At 57.7% G+C, this 23,709-nt stretch overlaps 1 protein-coding gene across 5 annotated transcripts in view; it reads right to left on the bottom strand.

The window, feature by feature from the left end:
* The window catches only part of GSE1 (Gse1 coiled-coil protein), a 439,129-nt gene that overhangs the window by 31,739 nt on the left and 383,681 nt on the right, over positions 1-23,709 (bottom strand). For 4 of the 5 annotated variants that reach the window (XM_019634952.1, XM_019634958.1, XM_019634966.1 and 1 more), the window contains exon 3: positions 8,754-8,972. The exons of the other annotated variant lie outside the window; for it this stretch is intronic. In XM_019634952.1, coding sequence (XP_019490497.1) covers positions 8,754-8,972 — 219 coding nt within the window. The remainder of the gene's footprint in view (positions 1-8,753; positions 8,973-23,709) is intronic. 5 annotated transcript variants of the gene reach the window in all.

The raw sequence follows: 23,709 nt of genomic DNA, 5'->3' as shown, positions 1-23,709 counted from the left end.
CCACCCGGGCACATGTAATTAACAGCTGAGACCCCAAAGTTGCTGCGAGGGGAGGGGAGTGAGGCCTGAAAATAAAACTGCAACACTGCAGCAGCCCTGTCAGCTCTCCCAGATGTGCATGTAACCAGCCATGCAGACAAGCAATCATTAAGCACTGACTGCATGCCCTTAACGAGGACCTCTGTGCTGCTAGAGGACCGCCCCCACCGGGGACACTGTAGTGTGCAAAGGGCAAGGACTGGTTTCAGTTATACCGAACAGCCCTTGTCCACCCCAGGCCCAACCCTGCACTGAGTCAGGCTGCCTCAGTTGGAGGAGTGACAGAGAGAGAGCGCAGAGGACGGTCACCATCTGATGTGTTTCTCTAAAAAAGGACCCTTGGGATGGATGTCTTCCTGAGACGCCCGCTTACGTGGCTGGGCCTGCCCGGAGCTTGGCAGGGCTGGAGGGGGCAGCACCACAGGGACAGCTGAGTGCCAGCAGGAGGGGGCAGCACCACAGGGACAGCTGAGTGCCAGCAGGAGGCAGCTGCTACAGATTTGCAAGTGAGCAACGGAGCCACGGGGGTCCCTTCAGGGCGGAGCTTTGCCCCAGTGCAGGCAGGCCTAAGCCCAGAGGATCTTGTGCACTCTGCTCATCGGGGCCCCTCTGCTCTCTTCATTTTTCTGCATTTGTTCTATCCCAGGTCATCCTGAATTGCTCTCTGGGCCGCCCTAGCACAGTGAGAACTGTGTCAGGCCACCATCACTCTGAGAACACCATGACTCTGGCTGGCACTGGTGGACCCTGGGATGAGTGAGCCCTCAGCCTGGGTGGGTGGCATTCCCATGGGAAGGGACAACATCCCAAACACTGGCATCTCTCCAGGCTGCTCCTCTGCCCTGTTTCCAACCAGGATGCGGGAACCCAGGCTGGTGGACTTGCGCCATTTGGACACAGAAAGGAACCTGGTGGTTGATCAGTCCCGCCCCTTGGCTTGCAAGGCCCAGAGGGGCCATGGGACCAGCAGGAAGCCTCCCAGCCAGCAGGCAGTCAAGTGGGACAGAACCGGGACTGTCCCCGTTTGCGTTCTGCCTCTTTCCCTGAAAGGGAAGGTCCCCAAGAAAACAGAAAACAGAAACAGTGGACCCTGAATGAAAGTCCAACCTGTGCCTGGTGGGAATTGGGAGTGTGTGGGTCACAGAGGTGCAGTCCCCATCGAAAGTACACAGTGGGAACGGGGTAGGGAACCCTCTGGACTCCCTGCATACCAGGCAGGGGCAGCTGGGTCCACAGCACACGCCGGTCCAACTAAAGTTCAGGAAGGACCCGCTGCATGGGGGCGCTCCTTCCTGCCGTCAGCTAGAGCTTCTCCATGCGGGGAACAGTAGGAGCCCCCACCCCACTGGATTGACGGTCACGTGACTGTCATTAAATGCAAATCAGCAGAGGTGAGATGCAGGGCTTTATTACCAAAAACATTGCCAGGGGCTGATGGTTTGCTGAGCAGAGCTGGGGAGGATGGCAGGTGCCCACATCTGAAGGGCAATGCTGCCATGTTAGGGTACACGAAGAGCTGAGGGGGGGCACGCTGAGAGAGGCGGGGGAAGTGGGAGCCAGGAGGGCGAGAGGGGAGACAGACGGGGTTTTGAGGGTTGACAGGGAAAGTCACCACTGCTGTTGCAGCAGCACGGCCAGTGGAGACCTTGCGCTCCGAATACCCACTGCTCTGGTCGCTTCCTCTGTGCCCGCCCAGCCCTCTCTCCCACCCTGCCTATTGCTGAGAGCATGCCCAGCTCCCAGGCATGACTGCCGCCCCTTCCCAGGGCCTCCCTCTCCCCCAGCGCTGGCCTCCCTTGCCCACCTGCCTCCAGAACCCCAGCCTGGCAGACAGAGGAGGCAAAGGCATGGAGGGGCACCCCCACCCGAGCTCACACCTGTGCAGAGACAGATGGGGCTGCAGACGCCCACAGGGAGACGCCGCCTCACCAAGCTCCGCTAGCCGCATGGCTGACACACACACACACACACACACACGCGCGCGCGCGCGCGCGCGCGCGCGGCAAACATGCCAGGCGGGATCTTTTCTCCTCTCATTTTTTTTTTGCGGCTGTCTTGGAAAGAGGCAGGTTTCAGGTGGCAGCAGAACAAGAGAGCCCCCACCTCGCTCAGGCTGGCTGCATGATGGCCAGGCTGGGAGGACGGGTCATACCTCCAACCTCAACAGCAGGAGGGACGATGCCCAGTCTCCCTGGGTCTCAGGGAAGGGACCTTGGTTCCAAGAAGCTCCAGGAGCCTGAAGGGAACCAGAGCTATCTGCGAAGCCAGTGACAAGATCAGGAGGGCCGCCAGCAGACGCTGGGGAAGGGAGCCAGGCGGGGGCCCAGTGTTTGGGGCTCTAGGCCTGCATGAGAAATTCAAGTCCAGCTGCCGCCATCGCCACTCGTGTTAACCTTCTTGTGTCTGGCCCAAATAAAGCTGGGGTAGCTCAGTCATTCCTCACGGGTGACAAAAATGGTACCCGTGCTCTGTGCAGATGCCAGCTTGGTGAGGCTGTTCGGCCACCCCATAGGGCTCTGGGTGGCAATGTCACACACCCAGCATGCTCCACTGGGAGGGCTGGGTGTGGGAATTTGAACGGGTCCATGTGGCTTCAGAGCCCACCCTGCTCCATCTACCCAGTCTAGCACCCTAGCTATGGAGAAAGCCCCCAAGCCACAGCTGCCCCAGGGGACCCTACCCCACATAGCAAAGTACCCAGGCCCCCTCAATGGGCATCGGAAGCGTGTGGTGTGATCACCAGTCTCTGGAAGAGGCAGGCAGGACACGCCAGGACGGGAGCAGATCAGAGCGAGGACCGCCCCATGTGTCCCAGGGAGGGGGGATTGCTCAAGCCCCGGGTGTCTCAACCATCTTCCCCAAGCAGCTGAGGACGTGTCAGGCTCCCTGCGCTGCGGCCCCCGCCCCCTCGGCAGATGGGCGCTGCAGCCCCACGGGAGTCGCCTGTTTCAACAAGGAGGCGAGCAGATTGCCACACAGCTTGTGAGAGCCGCCGCCTGGCAGCAGCCCGTGCTCCATCACGCTCGGGGATGGCGGGAGACACAGGCTCCCGGGCTTGCTCTCGGGGGTGGGGGTGGGGAGAAACAGAGGGGAAAGGCCAGCCTAGCGTCTCCTAGGACAGGCCAAGCCGCGGTCAGACTCCAGCCAGAGCCAGGCGGCCACGAAGCATGACCTGCGCCGTCTCACGCCCTCCCTGAGTCATTCCACAAGCACCTCCGAGCCCACGGGATGATCTGGAGACACTTGACATGCCTTGCAAGCCCTGGAGGAGGGTGGGAGGCTCAGAGAAGTCAAGTCACAACCTGCCCCTGGACAGCAGGTCTCGGGACTCCTAGGCTAAGACTCATTCCAAGGCCCAAACAGGAGCTTCAGACACCTATGGGTGGGGACACACACACAATCTCTTTCCAGAAGAGGGTCTGCTGAGGGGACTGGCAAAGATGGGGGAGGGGCAGGCCAAGGCTGGAGCTGGCCTAGCAGCTTCTGAGGCAGAGGGAGGGCAGAGTGGCAGAGTGGCCGAGGGGGACATCACTTTGGTGGGCAGGGTAGTGGGGGAGGAGCCCCAGCAGCCGATGACAGGGACGCTGCCTGTGTAATGCCTCAGTTCAAGGAGGGGCCGGCCCCCTGGCCTGTCACCGAGGAAGGGTCCCATGGGTGTACTGGGACCAACTTAAGGTCAGGCTCCAATCTGCAGCCCGAGGCTCCTTCCAGAACATTCAGTGTGGACTCAATCACTCCCTGGGCCCCCGTTCTCCCGAAGAGTAAAGGCAAGGGACCCAGTAATGAAGAGAGGCTGGCCTGGGCCTCCATGTGCCCCATGCTACTGGGACAGACAGGAGCAGCTGTGGAGGCAGTGGCTGACCCCCAGTCCACACGGGCCACGTTCTCTTCCAAAGTCGAGTCCACTTTGGCCAGCCCAAGACCCAGTGCGCAGCTGCAGGTATCCAGGAGCGCCCCTACTCCCTACCCATGGAAACGCTCTCCTTCCCAGGCCCCCTCCCAGTGAGGGCCCTCAAGCCCCTGGCTGGGCTGCTGGGGAATGGGGGAGGAAGAGGAGGAGACGGTGGTGGTATTTGCGTTGGGTGGGGGTGGCAGTGGTTAGGGTGGGGGGGGAGGTGATGGCATTGGTGGCCCCTCATTCATGGCACACAGCAGCGGTGCCTGGCCCTAGTGTGTTCTCACTGAATCATCAAAATCGATGAGGTAGAGACATTATCCTCATCCTGAGAAAAGACAGAAGTTCAAAGGGGTAAAGTGATGTGCCCGGGTCACATAGCCAGGATGTCAACCAGAATCTGCTAACGCCCATGTCCAGCCCGCTGAGCACCTGTGGTCCCGGCCCCTCTGCTGTACACACAGTCCCTCCAGGGGCCACTGGGCATCTCCAGCCCACCAGACCCCTAGGGACTGAGCAGGGTGGTTTGGCTGCAATGAAAAGAACACATCTCAGCACTTCAAGAAAGAGAAAAATGCCCCGCTGAGAGCTGACTTCGGTTCTCTCTCCATTGCCTTTCTCTGGAATACAGCAGGCGATACAGCACGCAGGTATCTGCCTCCGAATGGAATTTTTAAACTCCACCTTTGGGACACGACCCGAGGAAAGACATTAGCCCGAGAAGCAGAGGGGACAGCATGGTCCATAGCTCAAAATAAGATGCTACTTCCACAGCAGAGCAGAGGGGTGGGGTGGGGTGGAGAGCGTCATATGTGAGCCGGAGACGCGTCCTGGGCAAGAACAGGTACCCAGGCATCGTGTGGCCCACAAAGCCAGAGCCGGGCCCAGGGCTGTCAGTCCAGCTTTCCATGGGGACTGCTCAGGCAGGGGGGCTGCTCAGGCGGGGGGCTGCAGCCTGGCCTCGCCCCCACCTCCCTGCATGCAGGTCTGGATGCTGCTCTCACTCCAGCTGAACCTCTGCCCGCAGGGATGGGGCTGTTGGAAGTAGGCCATGGGGTCCTGGACCACCTCAGTCCCCAGGTGCTGAGATGCTGGCATCTCTGGGGGGCATGAGGTACCTTCACCCCATTGTCCTGGGGGGAACCCTGCAGAGACAGGAGGCCCGACCCGCCTGGAAGGGAAGACTTCAGTAGAGGCCCTGGCTCCCTTTCTAAGGGAGGCAGACCCAGATGCCAGGGCGTGGCAGGAGGCAGCGGTATCCTGGGACATGGGTCCGTGGAGTTGGCACCCTCCCCCTCTGCCACTTATGATGCGGGACGCTGGTAAGCTTGAAGCTCAGTTTTGTCCAGCAGCAAAAAGAACAGAGAACAGGCCAGGGCTGTGCTGAGAAGGTGGGGGGAGACCTGCCCAGTACAAGCCAGATGCTCAATAAAGGGTCACTGTTGTGATTAAGGAGGGGAGAGCCCTAGCTGGGTCTGCCGCCTCCTCACACACCTGGTGACAGGTGTGCGGTACCATCGGGCCACAAGGTTGTTCAGTCACGAGAAGGAATGAAGTCCTGACACGCTGTGCTGCAGATGGACCTGGAAACGGCAGGCTGAGCACCGGAAGCTGGTCGCACGTGCCGTGTGACCCCACAGACGTGGGACGTCCAGAACCGTAAACCCGGAGACTGTAGAGCATGGCTGAGGGACAGGGGAGGGAGTGACTGCTAGTGCGTTTGGGGTTTCTTTTAGGGATGATAAAAATGTCCTGGAATTAGTGGTGATGGTTGCACAACTGTGAATACACTAAAAACCAGTGAATTGTACTCCTTTAAAAAGGTGACGTTTATGGCATGCGAATTTTATCTTTAAAAATTAACAAGTAAAAGTCTGACAGCCCACATCTCCCCCCACACTCCCCAGGGAGGCACAGACTACCCAGTGCTCCCTGCATCACTGTGGTAGGGGCGAGGAGCGACGGGGGGCTCCTCCCCTGCCAGGACCATCCTCTCTGGCTTGTCAGCCTAACTCTGGCTCTCCAAGTCCACTTGGCAAGGCCTAAGCAGCAGCAGCAGCAGCAGCAGCAAGGGGCACTGGGCACAGCCTCACCAGCAGTGTGACCTCAGGCTCATGACCTGACCTCTGAGCCGCAGCTGCCCCAGTGGTACAGCTTGGGCTGCCAGCCAATTCTACAGACAGTGGAGATGGCAGCATCAAAGTTGCGATGACTCAGTGAGGAAAATGGGGATCACCATGGGGTGTGGCCCAGAGGACGCTCCAGAGAGAAACTGAGCACCTCTTTTCTTCAAACCCAAGCCGGACTGGAGCTGAGCAGACAGGAGAATCGAAAACTGAGTTCACTGCCATGACTTCAAACTCACACATTGCTCATGGTCTCATACTTGGCTCATGGCCACAGGAGCCAGATACAAGGTGACAAGGCCCAGGTACACACACAGCGCAACTCGAGTATCAGGGCATCCCAGGTCCACACACATCCACGGGCCACTGACGCTGAACACCCCACACCCCAGCTTTCTCATCGGAATGAACGGGGTAACCTCAGGTAAGCCAGCGGCGGATGCCACGCTTCGACAGCTGGAGGAGCGGAGGGCCAGCCAGGCTCAGCCCTCTCTGCTCTCTCCCAGCCCTTCCCAGGGTGTCATGCAAAACACTCTGGTCGCAGCCACAGGGCCTGACCCCTGCCAGCAGCACACTTTGTTCCTGGCCAATGAGGCCCAGCAGCCTCAGGCACACTGTCTGTCTCCTGGCCCATCACGCAAGCCAGACACTGGGCCAGCCTGGGGGCATCAGAGAGGAGACAAAGGGCCACCGAGGCAGCTCCTGCTCTGTCACAGCCTGTGCATGAGTCCCCGTCTGCAGATTTCTCCACTGCCTGACTCGGCAAGGAGGGACACATGCCCTTTCACTGCCACATCCTCTGCAGATGTGGGGTGTCACCCTAGGACTCAAGCCCAGTGGGCCGGGAGTGGACACAGCTGCTTGATGAAGCTTTGACACTTGGGGTGACTCAGCCCAGGCGGAACCAGCACCCTCCCACATGCTGACAGATGTACTGACAGGCGCTTTGAAAGCTGTGCCAGCCCCTTTTCTTTGCCTTCTGGAAGGCTGAGAGAGAAGACAGCCAAAGCAGGTTGCTGCCGGGCAAATTCTGCTCCAGGAGCATCTCACTGGCTCTGAGGAGACCCCCACGCCTCGCTTCCAAGCCCAGGTTCCCACTGTGTGAGCTTCTCCCAGGGCGCTCTGCAGCCAGCCCGGACTGTCTGGTCTAAGGCCTCAGTCAGTGGGCGCGGGCAGGGGCTCAGTGGGCCCGCTGCCTCCTCCAGCCATCTGCTCTCCAGCTGCATGGCGTGCTGTGGTCCCGAGCCGCAGGGCCTCCTGACACCTGTAGCCTATTGCTCAAAGGCGACCAGAATCCCCACGGGAGCATGGAGTGTGAGGAGGGGCGTACACGCAAGGATGTGAAGGTTGGCCGGCAGCCACACTCTACCCAGGTAGACAGGCCAGCCCACAGCAGGCGGACATAAAACCAGGCCCCAGTGGTCCTCCCTCCTGGGCCAATGTCTCCCTGCCCATCAATTCCAAGCCGATTTCCCTTACATTTCCTCCTCCATCCCAAAACCAGGTAGCAGAAAGGGCCTGGGAAAAGGCGCGAGTCCCAGATCAGAAGACCCCCGCAGGCGTCCCCAGTCAGGGCAAATGTCTGTTCTGCCGAGGCTGCGGAGCAAGTGTTCCCCGGGTGCTCCCGAGGACCCTGGAACCCCGACGCCAGGCCTTGGACTTTTGGGATGAGGCAGGTGGCAGGCACCATCACCCAGGGTACCTACACTTCCTTTGCCCTGGAGGTCAGCCCCCTCCCTGCCTCCCAGCAGCAAGTCCAGAGGGTATCTGAGAGGCCTGCCTCCAAGTCTGCATGGACCCAAGTCTCCACGTAGCTCCAGGCACAAACTGGTCCCCACCCCTGCTCGTGCAGCCAGCAGCCCTTGACTAGGACTAACATGGGCAGCTAGATGGTCACCCCAAGAAATGCCCAAAGCCAGCTGTACAGAGATCCTCATGGGAAGACTGAAGCTCAGAGAGGGTCAGTGTTTACCCAAAGTCACACAGCATGTCACTGCCCAAGTGACACCAGAAGCCAGGGCTCCAAACCTCTGTCTATGCCACCATCCAATGCCTGCCTCAGAGAGTTAGGCAGTGGTGGGCTGAGCTGCCCCAGGGACCCCCACTCCAGGATCATTCGAACTTCCAGAGGCTGTGTACTCTGTCACTCTGGAGAGTGTATCAGAGCCTGGAGCCACTGGGCTCTCAGCAAACAAGCTACCTGGGGAATGGGCTCCCCAAGGAGCAGCCCGGGAGGGGGATCAGAGTACAGTGCTCCCTCTGCAGCTGCTAAGGGCTCTCGTGGCCCAGCACATCCACCGTCCTCACCCACGGGCCACTGGGTATATGTCCCCACTGCCGATGGCCCCATGGTGGCTCCTGGAGCCAAGAAAGGACAGAGGTGGGGGACAGAGCGGAAGCAGAAGCCAAGCAGAGGTGCCACGGCTGGGTGGGCTTGCCAGCCAGGTGGGGGTCCAGGGGGTCCTGAAGCTCAGACTGCGCTGCCCCCGCCGCCCAGAAGTAGAGCGAGAGAACCAAGAGTAGATGCGAGCACGTGTGAGCACATGGGTGGGGCACTCTGACCCCTGCTCCTGCTCATGGGCAACAGCTGCTTCCTGGGCTGCCTCCTGCTCCTCTCCGGAGCTGAGCGTTCTGGTGGGAAGACAGGACTCCTCTCCCTCCCTTGGCCACGGCCTAGGATGGGCGCCTCTTACCTCTGGGCTCCTCCGCCTGTTTGGCGAGCTTGCGCAGCGCGGCGGCAAAGCTGGAGGACGGCGCGGCCTGGGCCGACAGCGCGCTGCTGGTGGCGGGGCTGCCGCTGGGCACCAGGGCGCCATTGAGCGGCGAGGGGGTGAGGGGGTTGACGGTGGCGGTGGTCCTGGTCGCGGTGGAAAGCATTCCTAGTGAAGGGGACTTGGGCTCATGGCTCATGCCTGAAACAGGAAGAGAAGAACCAGAGGTCACCCAGAGAGCAGGAGGCCAGCACCAGAGCAGGATCTGGGGACCCGGGGGTCCTGGCAGCAGGCAGCATGCAGGGAGTGGGAGCAGCTTGGGCGGCTCCTTGGGATAGGCAGGCAAAGCAGACAGAGCCAGCGCTGCAGAGAGAAGGAGCTGTGAAGCCAGAGTCCAGACAGCACCCCTGAGAGTCCAGGAGCACCCCCCACCTTCTTGGATCCATAATTGAACCTGTGATTGAGGACCCCAGTGATTCCAGACACCCAATGGCTAGGCCCACACACACATCTTACAACCTCTCCAGGGGTACTGGGCAGGCGAGGTAGGACCTGACAGTATCCCCTACCGAGCGTGGGGGACGGAGACTGAGGCACGAAGCACAGGGCCAGCACTCTCACAACAAAGAATGCCAGCGGAATGGAAAATGACCACACTAACAATGATCATGACGACAAGCAGGGTAGCAGCTCCCAGTTAACACACGTTTCTTCCAGGCCTCTGGCACATCAGTGAAGCTGGCACTGTTGCTGTCCCCATTTTAGAGAAAAGGAAATGGAGGCTTGTACCCAGGCAGGCAGGCCTGGAGCCCTTGCCTGCTGCCACCACACGCCCTCCTGAGTCCCAAAGCACCCAGGGACCCTGGCTGGTCTCCAGCTGAGAAGGCGCCTGAGAGGACAGCCTGTGGAGGACGGGCTGTGTCAGCACTGAGGGAGATGTGGGGGACAGAACACTGTGGGTGCAGACCTCACCATGGTCCCTCACCAGGTGCCAACCCTGCCCGGAGAGGCTCAAGATTCGAAGCTGCCGATCTGTCACTGGCGGGGGGAAAACCCCGTTCTCACTAGGGGCCAAGGTCAGGCTGAGCTGGCCAAGGAGAAGCCGCCTGCCAGGGTGACATCAAATGCCATCGGGGAGGACTCGGCCACCTTTCCGTGAGCCCCCGGCTTTTCAAGTCCCATCCGAGAGTCAGCCAGGAGGCTGAACCTCCCCCGGCCCCATGTACCTGATCAACAGAGGCCCAGCTCTGCCTTGGGCAAGCGGTGCCATAAACGAGTTTTCTATGAACATTTCGTGCCCTCTCAGGGCCACCTGCCTGGGCTGGGTCCCTGCTCCCTCGCCACAGTGCACTGGAGGAGAATAAATCAAAGCCGATGGCCTCAGAGCTGGCAGGGGCAACAGGTCGTGTGCAGGGAGAAGCAAATTAACTTCCAAACTCCCAGATGGAGACCGGGGAATGCCATGTTGTCATCTGGGGAGGGGTCCTTAGAGTCACGGGGCGGCGCAATCACAGAAAATCTAAGAACAGGGCAGGGACGTGGGCTTCTCACAGGGAGGGAGGGAGCCACACACACACACCCCCTCCCCACCCGTGGCCCCCACCCCAAGAGGCTCTCTGCAGCCCCACAGCCCACCTCACTTCTGGGATTCTGTATCAAGTCCAAACAGGTCCGAGTGGAACCTGCTTCCACGCCTGTCCCCAGGGGCCTAGCCCTCAGAACTAGCCAGGAGAGGCCACAGGTCCCAAATGCATGTCCCAGGCCCCAAGTGCCAGAGACCCAGGCTGCGCTGGTGCTATTCCTCTCCTGCTGGGCAGGAAAAGAAACTTTGGGGGCTAGGGCCGGGTGCATGGCAGCAGCAGTGCGGGGAGAGGAGGGTCTGGTGTATAAAAGACAATCTTGAGGCAGGCACGAGCTTGAGGGCACACCATTCTCTTGGGAGAGGGTTTGTACCTCGGGAACAAAGGACCCCCACAAAAGCCCCTGCGCCCACGGCCAGCAGGCTGGCCTCCCAGCTGCCGGCCGGTCACGTGGGCAGCAGTGCCCACAGCAGCAGCCCCATTGAGCAGCAAAGGCACCGACCCGAGGCTGACCCCTGGTGTCCTCCTCTTTCTGGGAAGGGCGGTGGGGGCGCGGGGGAGGGCAGGGGAGGCAGCCACATGTCCACAGCCACCTCGAGCCCAGTAGAGACCCAAGAACTGGGGACACATGGGTTCCCAGCCCCGGCAGCCTGGTTGCTAGAAAATGCAGGTTTCTGACAACAGTCCTTTTTTCTCAGCCAGCCTGGCACCCGGCCAGCCACTTGAGGACGGCTGAGCACAAGCAGCTCAGCTCCAGGCCGCCACCGGCACCCTTCTCCTCCTCCCGTGGAAAGCATGGACAGCGAGGATGGAGGTGTGGGTGAGGCCACAGACTGAGCAGAAAGCAGGGGCTTGCAGGTCAAGGCTCAGCACCGCCTTGGCTGGCTGCCAGGCACCTGGGGCTTTAATCCCCCTCTGCAGCCTCCAGTGGTGTGACCTCAGCACGTCACCTCTCTGAGCCTTGTTCTCCCCTTGGCTGTAAAACCAGGATACGGAGAAAGTCGACCTCATGAGATTAATCCCAGAGGGATTTAAGGAACTAATTTGTGCACGGGGCTTCAGAGCAAGGTCAGCACACACCAAGGGCCACTTATTATACAGTCAGTCAGCCGACTGGAGCAAAAACCCAGGTCCGGAAGGGTGAGTGGCCTGGCCAAGGCCACACAAGTCGCGCTCAGCAAACCGGGACACAAGTTGCCAGATTTGTGCCGCCCGCCTCACCGAGGGCGGTAAAGGGAAGAGGTGACTCAAGTGTCAGAAGTCTGTGCACTGGTTGGGGTGAGCACCCTGACACCCCGCCTGGTAGCCCTCCCTGCTGCTGCCTTCCCCCGGCCGGGGGACAGCCAGGCCTGACCTGGCATGCACACCTCAGGCAGAGGGCCAACATCATGTCCCTGTACAGGCAGCAGTGGCAGCTGGTGAAGGTTGACATACGGGACACCCTTGGACAGAGGGGACCCAGAGCTCTCGTCCTGCTGCCTGCAGGGGACACCCACAGACATGTCCCCAACACACAGGAGCTGATGCAGACAGTTCACGAGTCCTCAGGGTCCTGCTTGGCGCCCACATTCAATGGGCTGTTTTTCTTTTTTGGAGGGGATTGGAGGGTAGAGATACTAAAGCATCCGATGGAGGCCTATCCTTGTGGGGACCCAGGCCAGGCAAAGTGCACCAGGTCCTGGTGGTCCTGACGAGTTGCTCAGAGAAAGGTATCACCCTACAAGGGGCTGCCCAGGAGATGAGGTAAGGAGAGACCCTAGGACCCCCTCACTCAGTAAGCACCTAAGCAGTCCTCAGAGGTCATACAGATCGTTGGGTCACTTCTCAGAATAGCCTGGGAGAGTAATGGGCCTGAGAGAGGCCGCAGTGGCAGAGCCACCACCTACCACCCCCACCCTGGGCCAATTCCTCATGGCCTCAGACAATCCTGGGAGGCCAGCAGAGCGTGGTGGGGAAACTGAAGCCAGGAGCTATTCAAAGACTAGTCAAGGTCATACGTATATGAGTAAATGGTTCAAGGTCACACAGTTAAGCAGCACAGCATCTAGGACATGAACTCCGTTTCCTGGGGTTCAAGATACAGCCTTACTGCTCATTACACCACCTGTCCCATCCAATGCTTCACCCTGACCCCCAAGCAAAAGACGTGAACATGCACACAGAGCTAAAATATATCTAATTTGCAGTAGTCCCCTTTTGCTTTCCAAGGTTTCAGTTACCTGTGGTCAACCATGGTCTCTAAACATTGAATGGAAAATTCCAGAAATAAACAATTCTTAAGTTTTAAATGGTGCGTCGTTGAGTGGCATGATGAAATCGCACACTGAACCGTTCTGTCCCCGCCCGGGCTGTGAATCATCAAGAAGTCCAGCGTCTCCACACTATACACGCTCCCCGCCTGTTAGTCACTCAGTAGCCGTCTCAATTGTCAGATCTACTGTCGCAGTATCTCAGTGCTTACGTTCAACTGTTTTACTTAATAATGACCCCAACGTGCAAGAGTAGTGATGCTGGCAATTGGGATATGCCAAAGAGAAGCTGTAAAGCGTAAAAAACATATATATAGGGCTCAGTCCTACCCATGGTTTCAGGCATCCACTGAGGGTCTTGGAATGTATCTTCTGTGGATGGGGGTGGGGTGGGTAGGAGAGGCTATTGTACAGTGGTTTAAAAAACATGTCCACAAAGTCTTTGTTACTCATCCCTTAAAAAGGTGGAGACAATCTTCTTTCCTTGAATGTGGGCCAAACTTATTGACTCACACATCTAATAAACAGAATATGGCGGAAGTGAGGGCGTGTCACTTCCCAGGCGAGGTCATCAAAGGCTCCACACCACCTCCTTCTCTGGCATCACTTGAACTGAGAGGGGGGTCAGCTACCATGCTGTGAGGACGCTCAAGCAGCCTGTGGAGAATCCCGTGTTTCAGGGAACCGAAGCCTCCAGCCGCCGTCTTGACAGCTGTGCCTCCAGCCCCAGTTAAGCCTTCAGATGAGACGGCAGCCCTGTAATAGCTCAATGAGAGCCTCACCTTGTCAGAGACTCTGAGCCAGAACCACCCAGCTCATGAATCCCTGAGTGTTACGTTTGGGTTAGTTATGCAGCGTCAGAGAGCTGATACAGTGAGTGTCACCACATGCTCAACTTAACAAGACCCACCTGTCCCTTCCTTCTTGAAGCCTAAGAAGTTCAGCCATCTGCAAAGAAGTACTCTGTGCCTTTACCCACAGAGTCCCCAAAATGATGCCATTAACACACCCTCCTTTCCCCCCATTCCTTAAAGAGCCGGACGCCTCTCTTTAAATCCCAACAACCCTACAACATAGATGTCTTTGTGCCCATTCTACAGATGGGGGAGGGCAGGCTTGGATCCAAAGGCTGACAGATGGTCAGCAGCAGGACTGAGTTACTTGAACACAGCACCTATATCCCGTTTACATAAAGCTGGTCAGGGCCCAGATCTGGACGTATTCTGGGGCTGCTCGGGGGTGTGGGGGTGTGGGGGGAATCAGCTCTGCCGGGCCCTGCCCTGAGCCCACACCATTCCAGGGAGGAGGAATATGGAAGTGAGGACGGGCGGCGATGTAATTGTTGCACTCCCCAGTTCCTGGTCCCTGAGGCTCAGGGAGCAGATGTGAGGTCACTGCCTAGTGGCAGTGTGACAGGCTGGCCAGCTGGCTTCCCGGGTGGACATGCTGTGACCGCCAGCTGCCAGTGTTGGGCAGGATGGCACAGAAGTGCTACATAGGCAGGTGGCGGCCACAGGGCAAATCCCAGGCCAGGCCCCAAAATGTCACACACCCCTTAAGGCCAGTAGTGGGTGTCTTCAGGTGGCAGCAAATCTCTTTTTTTATCCTTTTTACCTCTCTGTGTTCTAGTGTTTCTGCATTGAACCAGGTTTTCCAAAAAGGAGGGCCCTCAGAGATGGAGACTTGCCTGTACGAAGCTGGCATGGCCAACAGGAACATGGGGGCGTTCCCCCGACCAGGGCCTCCTGCCAACTAGGTGCAGAAGCCAAGGGAACTGGGGTGCCCCTACTGGAACCTGAACCCAAACCCAAATCCTCACACAAAGCCCCCAGCCCCAGCGACCAGGCTCCCCGTGGGCAGGTCCCTCTGCCTCCTACATGCCCTCCTTGGGTGAGCCTCCACCTGAATATCATCACCAGGCTCCTGCTGGCATCCCTCCTCCCCTCCCACTGAGCCTGCCTTCTCCCTCCTCAGACAAAGCCTGGCACCTGCTCCCCAGACCCTGCCAGCAGCCTGCAGCCCCACGCACAACCCCCTTGGTTTCCTGGGGGTCCCCCAAAGCCAGCGTCCCTGCCATCCTGTTAGTCCTGGGCTCCAGGAGCTGAGAGCCAGGAAAGCTGCTCTGCTGATGTCAGGTCACTTAAAATAGAATTCCAAATGAGCCGCTTCATTAGGGGAGTCTAAAATTAGCATTCCTCTCCTGCCTGTGCATCAGGAGGGGGCCCTGGGGGAGGGGCGGCAAGGGGTCTGCGGAACCCTGCAGCCTGGGGTCACGGCTCCCTCACACCTAGGTCAGAGGCCAAAATGGGGACCCAGAGACCCTGTAAAGGGTCACCATGGACCTGCTGCAGATTGACATAGCCTCCAAGAACCCCCCACCCCTGCCTCACCCCTTAAGTCACAGGATGGGGGTCACTTAGGACCATTTGCTGCTCTTGACCGCCCTCTGCCCAGGGCCCTGTCCAGAAAAGAGGACTTGGGCCCCTCCTGCACAGGTGTTCTCCGGCTGAGGCCACAGCGCTGTGACTGTGGAGGCCTAGGGGTGCGTGGCGAGGAGCTTGGGGGTGGCCCCTGCACCCCCAGGAGGCCCTGGGGCGCCGACTCCCCCTGCCCTCATTAGAGAGATATTTATTAACTTCTGTGCTCCTGGCCATTGACTGAATTCTTGTCTACATTATCAGCTCATGTAAATTCATTATCCTAACAGCTGGGAATAAGCGCCGCTGCGTGAAGGCCAATGATGGATGAGGGCTAGGGGGCTGGGGGCGGCACGGGGAGACCGGGACGGGCTTCCTCTCTGCGGCTGTACAAGCTCTTCTGCCATGTTTGACTCAGCAGGAGAATAAACCAGTCCTGAGGCTTCCTGGCCTTCTCTGGCATCACAGGCTGCTATCCCCTGGACGGAGCCTCCTGCCCCTATCGGCTGTCCTGTCCACCCGCCAGGAGAAAAGAGCCAGCATCGCTAGACCCCAAGACATGAACGCGAACAGCTGTCAAGCCAAGGGGGCCAGGACCCCTCTGAGCCCCAGCTTTCTGCCCCCCTGGGCCCTTCCAGGGCTGACCCGACAAGAGCCCAGAGCCCACGTGCTTTGCCAGTGGCTGAGGGCAAGGAGAGAGGAAAAGCCACTGACTGGGCTAACACAACAGCACCCACAAAGTGACCTGGCCCCACCATTCCACAGATGGCGAGGGTCTGGAGAAGCAGAGACGGCCCGACCTGTCCCAGGACCCAGGTGAGGCCCTTTCCTGCTCCTTCTATCTAGTGTAGTGAGTGTCTTTAGTCAATACTTTTCCTCTCCTCTGCCTGGGTTTCTAATATGGTCAGAAGCGGTACAGAGCTTTAAAAAAAATTTAAAAAGGCAAGAAAGAAAAGATCCAAGCGTGAGGGGCGGGCCTGCCTGGAGTGCTCAGAACACCTTGCTCTGTGTTCTTCAGAACAGACCCCCGTGGGGCGCCTGCTGTCCAAAGGCTCCAAACAGCAGTGCTGAAAAAGTGGGGGAGGCCCCCCCAGCCCTCCATTACATGAGGTACAGGCTCCTGCGGCCTCCTCTCCACCATGGTGGAGGGGCCTTATTAATCAGCACTCGGCCTCCCTCCTGGCCTCCTGTGGAGGCCATAATTACCACTTCCTTTCATCCCCACTCTTCCCGGCTCCAGACCTCAGGCCTGCTCCCTCCATGCTCTGTAATTACAAGCTAATAGCTGAGATGAATTTTCTGCTGGCTCCTGGTTCAAGCACCAATCCGCCCCTTTCCCTGATGGGGGGCCCCCCCCTGGGGTAATTACACCCCGCCAAGGCCGGGCCCAGCAGGGCTTCACTTTCAGGCCCCACTTGCCCAATCTGGACTTGCATCCTGTAATCACCCCTCTGGGTAATTTTTCATTACTGCAGAAGGAAATGTTTGTGAACAAATAAAGGGCGTCCCCCTGCTTGGGGCCCCTGTGCCCCTGCCCCATGATCCCCAAGTCGCCCCCCGCCAAAGGGCGATGCTTCTGCAGCCTTTAACAAGGCCGGGGGTCACCCTGTGTGGCGACATGTGATCCCGGGAGCCGGAGCGGCTTCATAATAAATTCATTATTATATTTGCCTTCGGGGATTCTGAGCTCACACACGCACGGAGCGATTTTTCTTGGGGGTGGGGGTGGGGAGGAGCCTGGCAGAGTGGGGAAGGTCTTCTTGCTCCCCAGATGCACAGGGGTGGCCTGCTTGAGGCCTTCAAGTTCACTTTCTACGAAGGCCACCCCCTCAGGTGGTAAGGCTTCTAAGGGGACTGGGGCCTTGTTCTTGCCTCTGAGTCCCTGAACTGGACTTACGCCCCAAAACGAATGCCCTGAGTCGCTGCCGGCAGGCTGAGCCAAAGCCCTCGCTAATTGCTGGAGCAGGGGGAAGGTCCCCAGAAGATGGCCTGGATCCTGACCTGGCACCAGAGAGAAGGATGGAGAGAATGCAAGGGGGGGATGGGAAAGGGAGGGTTAGGGGGAGAGGAGAAAGGAAGGGGAAGCCAGCCTGGGTGCCTACAGGAGAGCCTGGTCCAGGAGTGAAATGAGTAATAAGGCAGCTCATTTTACGACAAGGCTGCCATCCTCCCCCCGCGCAGACCTGTCACTCAGCAGCATTTATTAAGTCACTACAGAATGCTGAAGGCAGGAGCTTATGAGCAGAAAGTGTCTGCCAGAACCCTAATCAATGAGAAGGGGAGCCCACCCCCAGGGGTGAGTCTACCACCAACATCCCCCACACCCCAGGGCTGGCACCACAGGATGAAATGTTTACAAAGCTAATTTTGGGGTCACCCAAGCAGCCACCGTGAGTGCGTTTGGCCCAGGCCTCAGGACACCCCCACAGCTGCAGCAAACGGAGGTTGATGGGAGGGGCAGTTGGTAACATTTAGGATTCTCCCCAGCCGAATCTGCCTACTGCTATATTAGTAACTGAGGATGGGGAGCCCTCAGGGGGCTAAATCCGGTTTCTAGGGAGAACATGGGCAGGTGAAGAGCCTTCAGGAGAAACCCCTACACACGTGTCACTCAGTGCAAGTGGTGTACCTCACCAGAGGGGCAGATCAGCAGGGCTGAGGCCCCAGGCTGGTTCGTCAGTGGGAGACGTCTTGGTGAGAGCCACAAAGCGGGTAGCAAGGACAGTGATGGGCACAGGGTTGGCACCCAGGGCGGCCTGCTGACCGAGGCCTCCAAGGGACAGTCTAGGGGTTGAGGTTCAAGGCCACAGACAACTAGGAGTCCCTGAGGTTCCGGTGGAGGCGAAGGACAGGAAGTCAGGCAACAGATGGCAGCAACATTTGACAGTGATTATTCTAAGCTGCTTCGTCTGAGAAGCCTGGGCAGGACAGATGAAGGGCTGAGAGCAGTTAGGGGGTGGTAGGGCCCTCCTGGGAGGGGTGGGGAGTGGGAAGAGGCAGCAACTGGCAGCAACGGGGACTGGAAGGGCCCAACAGCCATGGGGAAGCAGATAATTAAGACAAGAAAAGGCTGACAGAGACATGCTCCAGGTTGCAGCCCAGCATCCTGGACCCCGGAAGCCATTCTTTCCCTAAAGACATCAACAGTAGTGATAACAGGAGCGGATGGTTCCCCTCGCTTGCTCCAGAGCTCTTTCTAGGGGCCGCATTGCTTTGCCCAGAGCATCCCTTACACTACCCAGTAACTCCAGGAACAGACCACAGCAGACAGGCAAGTCAGGCAGGCCACCCAGAGTCACACCACTGAGCCAAGACAGAGCCAAGGACCGACCCAGCTGGCCTGACTCCCACTCTTCCATCACCCCTGGGCCCACTGCACTGGGCTTGGTGGTTACAGGGCCAAAAAGCCCCCCCAACACAAATTTATCCCACATGGTCCGCCTCTTACTCCCACTCTACAGAAGAGTAAACAGAGGCTGGGAGAGAATCGCACCCTTGTCTGAGGTTGCATGCTGAGAGGCTGAGGAGCCGGGTTGGGTGGGAACCTCGTTTTCCTTGCTGCTGTGCTGGCCATTTCCCTTTAAATATGCGAAGGCATGGCAAAGGACCCCTCTGCCAGAGGTCACTTCCCATTCTGCAGACCCCAGTCCTGTCACTACTGGCCGCTGTGCAAGTGCCCACCTATGTGCCAAACCCATTTTGCAGATGGATCGGAGATGACCCAAAGCTAGGGGGTAAGAATGAAAACCTGGCCTTGGAACTTCTCCCAGTCCTGAGCCCCACATCCCTGCAGCACCAGGCTGCAGGACATCCATGCTGGAGCCACAGGAGGCCTAAGAGACAACCTGGGGGCGACCTCTTTGTGTTCCGGAGGCACCTGAGCTAACCAGGCCACCTCCGAGTAGAGCTCGCTCACAAAGGAGCCCTTTCACTGACTCCGGAGGTGTGGGGTGCAGGAAGCGGGTGAGGGGGTCAAAGGTGTCCAATGCCGATGAGAGGTCTCAAGCGAGAGGAACCCAACCTGGCCAGGAGGTGGACACTGAACACCTCCAAGTTTCCATGGAGTGGTAGGCCAGGGCCAGCAGGTGGGGAAACAGGCCAGGAGGGCAGGGGTCAAGGTCAGATCCTTCCTCAGAATGGATAGAACTTGACTGGGGGGGGGGCGGGGGGAGCAGAGGCTGCTGCCTGACCAGCCCCAGGGCCTTGCTTCTAGCTGCCGTTCTGCAGAAGGGAGGGTGGGGCCCAGGAATCTAAGTGTTCAAACAGCTTCTGCCCCACCTCTCAGGTGAGAAGCTACTCTAATCAGAGAGAGGGAGAGACAGAATTTAAGGGCATTTGTCCCTTTGATACTGAGTGGAGGCTGACAAAAACTATCTGTGCAAGCTGGGCGCTTTCGATCTGTCTCCTCAGCCCCCTTAGGGCGCTCAGTAAGTCCTCAGGGGCAGAGCAGGGACTAGGACATACATGAGCCACATCATCACACGTGACCAGACTCAACACGCATCCCTGTTCAAGCATGCTGGGAGCTTCGGAATCCCACCCACCAGGCAGGCACCACTGAGGGTGAGTCCGGGGACGGATGGGCTCACTGGTTAGAAACGCAGCCAGAAGACCAGTTCCAGCCCTGGCTCCCACTCAGCCTCTCAGGGAGGCCCCGCCAGGCCACTATGTGGCTCAAGCCTCAGTTTCCCTGTCAGCACTCTAGCGAGAGAAGACTAGATGGGAGGAGGCAGAGGCTACGCAGGTCTCCTTTTAACCCATCGACCCGTTTTTACGTGGCCGTAAGTCGTGTTGTTCACACGCAAATCAATGGACATTTTAACACAGGAAAATTTCAAGTCCAAATGAAGATTTCCAGTTTCTCTTGAAAAATCAGAAGCCACAAAACCATACTCCTTAGAGGAGCAGCTGTCCCTCAGTCTGTCCCTAAGTATCCAGCTTGTCAGAGTCCCCACAGCGCCCTATCATCTCAGGTTGGTCAGGCTGGTTCGCGGCTTGCTCAGTGCCAGGGGGGGCGGTCTCTCCAGCTCGGAACCTGTACGTGGGCTCAGGCAACGAGCAGCTTCTGGAGATTAATAAACGTGCAGCAGCCAGGACCCTTCACGCTGATGTTGTCAACATCTTAATTCAATCCAGATTCGGCAGGAAGAGGTCAACCTCTCCACCCTCAGCCGGGAGGTGGGAGGTGGGGGTTTCAGGCCTACCAGCCAGGAGGCCATGATCCTGGCGCGTGTCAACCGCAGGTGGGTTTCGCTTGAATCAAAGCCAGTTCACTCAAGCCAGGACTGGCCTCAAATTATACGATGGGTTTTGCTTTTGCAAAAAACATCTATTCTCACAACGGTTCAAAGTTGCAGGCTCGACAAGACCCTCTCACCAGAAAAAAACACACCAACTGAATTACTTCTGCATATAGTTTTACCAAGTTCATGGAAGCCCACTGTCAACCCCATGGATATGTGAGGAGATGTGCAGCATCTGTGAACCCAGGGTACAGTCTCCTGTAACGTAGACTTCTTTCCATATCAAACCTTACCCCCAACATGTCCTACCCGGGGCTGAGGGAATAGGGGGTATCAAAGGTTAAGACCCAGAAAACTCCCAAGTTCTCATGGCGTTTCCTCACCCAGGCTCATCTAACCACCTTCAAACCCCATGCACCATACCCGTATGTCAGTAAATGCCTCACTGGAAAAAAAACAATTGCTCTCCAGCCAAAATGGACCTCAGGACAGAGCCACCAGGGCAAAGCTCGCGTAAGAGTCACAAAAGATGAGCCATGAGTTCCCCAGTCCCAACCCTGCTACAGGCCTGGGCAGGTTGGTCACCTTCTTCTGGCCACAACTGTCCCCCATCAACTGCTGAGTAGCTGACGGCCTAAGTCTAACTAATTCTTTACTCTGCTCAAAAAAACAGAAACAGCAATGAGCAAAAACCCCTCTGTAGCTCCGACAGGGAACTTGTAAGGTTCTAGTAACCCAGATGCTGAGGCTCAGAACAGACTCTCACAGGTGCTAGGCAGTCCCCTCTGGGAAGCGTCACCAGGTTCTCTCGGGTCACACCTTGGGAAGGGCCCAGTCCACCCTGAGACCCACCGTGGATGCAAAAACGGCCTCAAGCGCAAGTGCTTACTGAATGTAGGGTTTTCTTTCCCTCGTGAGGTGAGCGAACATCCTTGGAGGCCAAGGGTTCGGGGCAGAGAGGCCCCAATTAGCCAGAATGGGGCAGGTAAATAAAGGTCTGGGTGGCTTCGGGTGGGCAGACAGCGCATGCCTACAACTCCTCCTGGAGTAACCGACAGCATCTTCAAGGGGCTCAGGCCTTCACACTGTTGCCCTTCTCAGAATCTATTCAACAGCACAGTCCCACCTGTGAACACGCCTGTGGGGGCCTAATGTGCATGGCAGGTATGCTGTTGGTAATTGCGGCATGAAACCCCAACGTCCACCGAGGGCCCTGGATGCAGAAACCCCAGGACCACACTGACACCCCACCGGACACAGTACAGCCACGAGGAGGAATGTAGCAGCAGAGTCCCACCTTGGGAACAGCTATTTAGTTAAAATACACTCTCCGTGTCTAAGTGACAGGCTCCAGGGTCTGGCATCCCTACCAAGAAAGCCTTCCTTAGTCTTATAAAATCCCGTAAGACACACATTTAAGCTTAACTTTTTACAGTTGGCTGTTTTCACCTATATGTTCAAAAAGGAGAGGCCCGCGTGTCAACCTGCTTCAATGATAACTTTCAACCCACACCGTGGCTCCCCCCTGAGCCCATACAGGATCCAGGAGAAGTTCTTTTCAAGAGACTATCGAAAGTCCGCTCTGAAAGCCCAGAGGCCAAGGGCAGAACGGGACACCAGGCATTCCACAGAAGCCAATTCTGAGCCTCGGGTTTCTCATCTGTTAAACGGGGACTACTAACCGCCCCTCCCCACTGGCAAGGTGGCAGGGGACGATTGCACAGCTCTGCATTCTCTGGGGTGCGGGGGTCCCTCCAGTGTTCCTATTTAAGAATTGTAGTTTTACACGTTTTCTAGTTTCTATCTTCAACGCCAAGCACAGCTGTGGCCATTGTCTAGTGAACCCTCATATATTTAAGTGAAGAGTAAAAAGCCACGTTATCACATGCAGAAAAATTACAAAAAAATACACTCACGGCACACAGGGAATTCAGTAGGATGAATCCACTCACATCCCTAGGTTTTCCATCCCCTTTCTACTAGTTACCAGCTATTATGACATCGGGCAGGTAGCAGAAGCCCCACAGGGCTCCCTAATGGGTATGGGGATGGTCCTGACCTTGAAAGTCAGACCCACCTCAAGGAAGGACGAAACAGTGACGTGAGACCACCACCTCCATACCCACACACAACAGGCCGGGGCTGTGGATGAGGGACAGCTCAATACCTTCTAGGTACGGAGAGGGACACTCCCACCTGGTCAGTGTATTCCAGACACAACTCATTAACCTAGCTGAAGACCTGCTGTGGCACACACCTGGGCCCCGTGAGATCACGTCCCATGAAGGCATTTGTTCCTCCTGTTCCCAAAAGGGTGGCATGTTACGTTGCACTCCGGGACCTCAGGAGGCGTGAAGACTGACAGTTAGTCCAAAGGATGCCCCTGCCTGCCCCCACTGGCAGCTCTGGTCCTCCTCAGCTTGACACATAGATTTTCCTTCGGGACGGCTTAACCCGTTCAATGTCAATACTGCCCTGACCAAAGCTTGAAGATCGATTCCTTTTTATTGCTGCCTGTGGCCACAGACCTACCATCTGAGCACAGGAAGGGCAGGGCTGGGCTGGGGGAGGGGCCGGGGAGTGCCTCTGTCCTCACAGACCCAGGGTACAATCACCACCACCAAGGGAGTGGGGGGGGGGCCCACAAGTTGACTAAAAGTGGTGTGGGTATGCGAGTACACACATGCAGTTTTGATACCCTGGGGGCCAGGGAGGCCCCAGAAGGACACATTTGGTGGCTGCAGCCCCAGCAGGGGCTTATTTGGCACCTTGAGCCTTTGGGTCTTGGTGGGAAAGTGGCTGCAGCCCCTCCCCACCCCCCAAGCACTGTAAGGGGCAGGGACACAACCTTCTTGGTCTCATAAGTTAAAATCCCAGGAGACTCGAGAGGGACAGGAGGATGATCTGACAAACCCTTACACAAGGCTCCCTGCTCCCCCCGCACACTGCTCTGAGCGCTTTAGAAGAAAGCACTTAAACCTCAACAGCCCGAGGACACCGGTGCCATTACTGTCAGCACTCCATGCTGGTGGGATTGAACCCATGGATGCAGAGGCCTCTACACCCCCATCTTACAGGCTGGACACAGCTAGGGGGGTTATTACAGTGGGAGGGTCTATGTCATCAGTTGTCCTTGTGGGACGCTTCTACCCAGCTCCGGCCGCCTCAAAGCCACTATAACGTGCAACTCTTCACACACGTCAAGTTCTCCAGCTGGAGGAACAGGTTCCAGAATCGGAAGGCTTGGCGAGCGCTCCAGACAGACACAGAAGCCACCCATCCAAATACAACTCTGCACTTGAAGGCCCTTTAGAAGGGCTTCAGCTCACCTGGGTCAGCTAAGGAGAATTACCTTCAGGGTTTTACCTCAGGTTCATACAAAGCCCTGAGCTCTCCAGTGACGCAGTGATGGGATTGTGGGCAGTCAGCAGCCTCCACACCCACTGTGT

The sequence above is a fragment of the Hipposideros armiger genome, unplaced genomic scaffold (assembly GCF_001890085.2).
Source record: "Hipposideros armiger isolate ML-2016 unplaced genomic scaffold, ASM189008v1 scaffold_19, whole genome shotgun sequence".
Classification (NCBI taxonomy): Eukaryota; Metazoa; Chordata; class Mammalia; order Chiroptera; family Hipposideridae; genus Hipposideros; species Hipposideros armiger.
The sequence above is the reverse complement of the archived record's forward strand: the minus strand, read 5'-3'. Positions and strand labels throughout refer to the sequence as shown.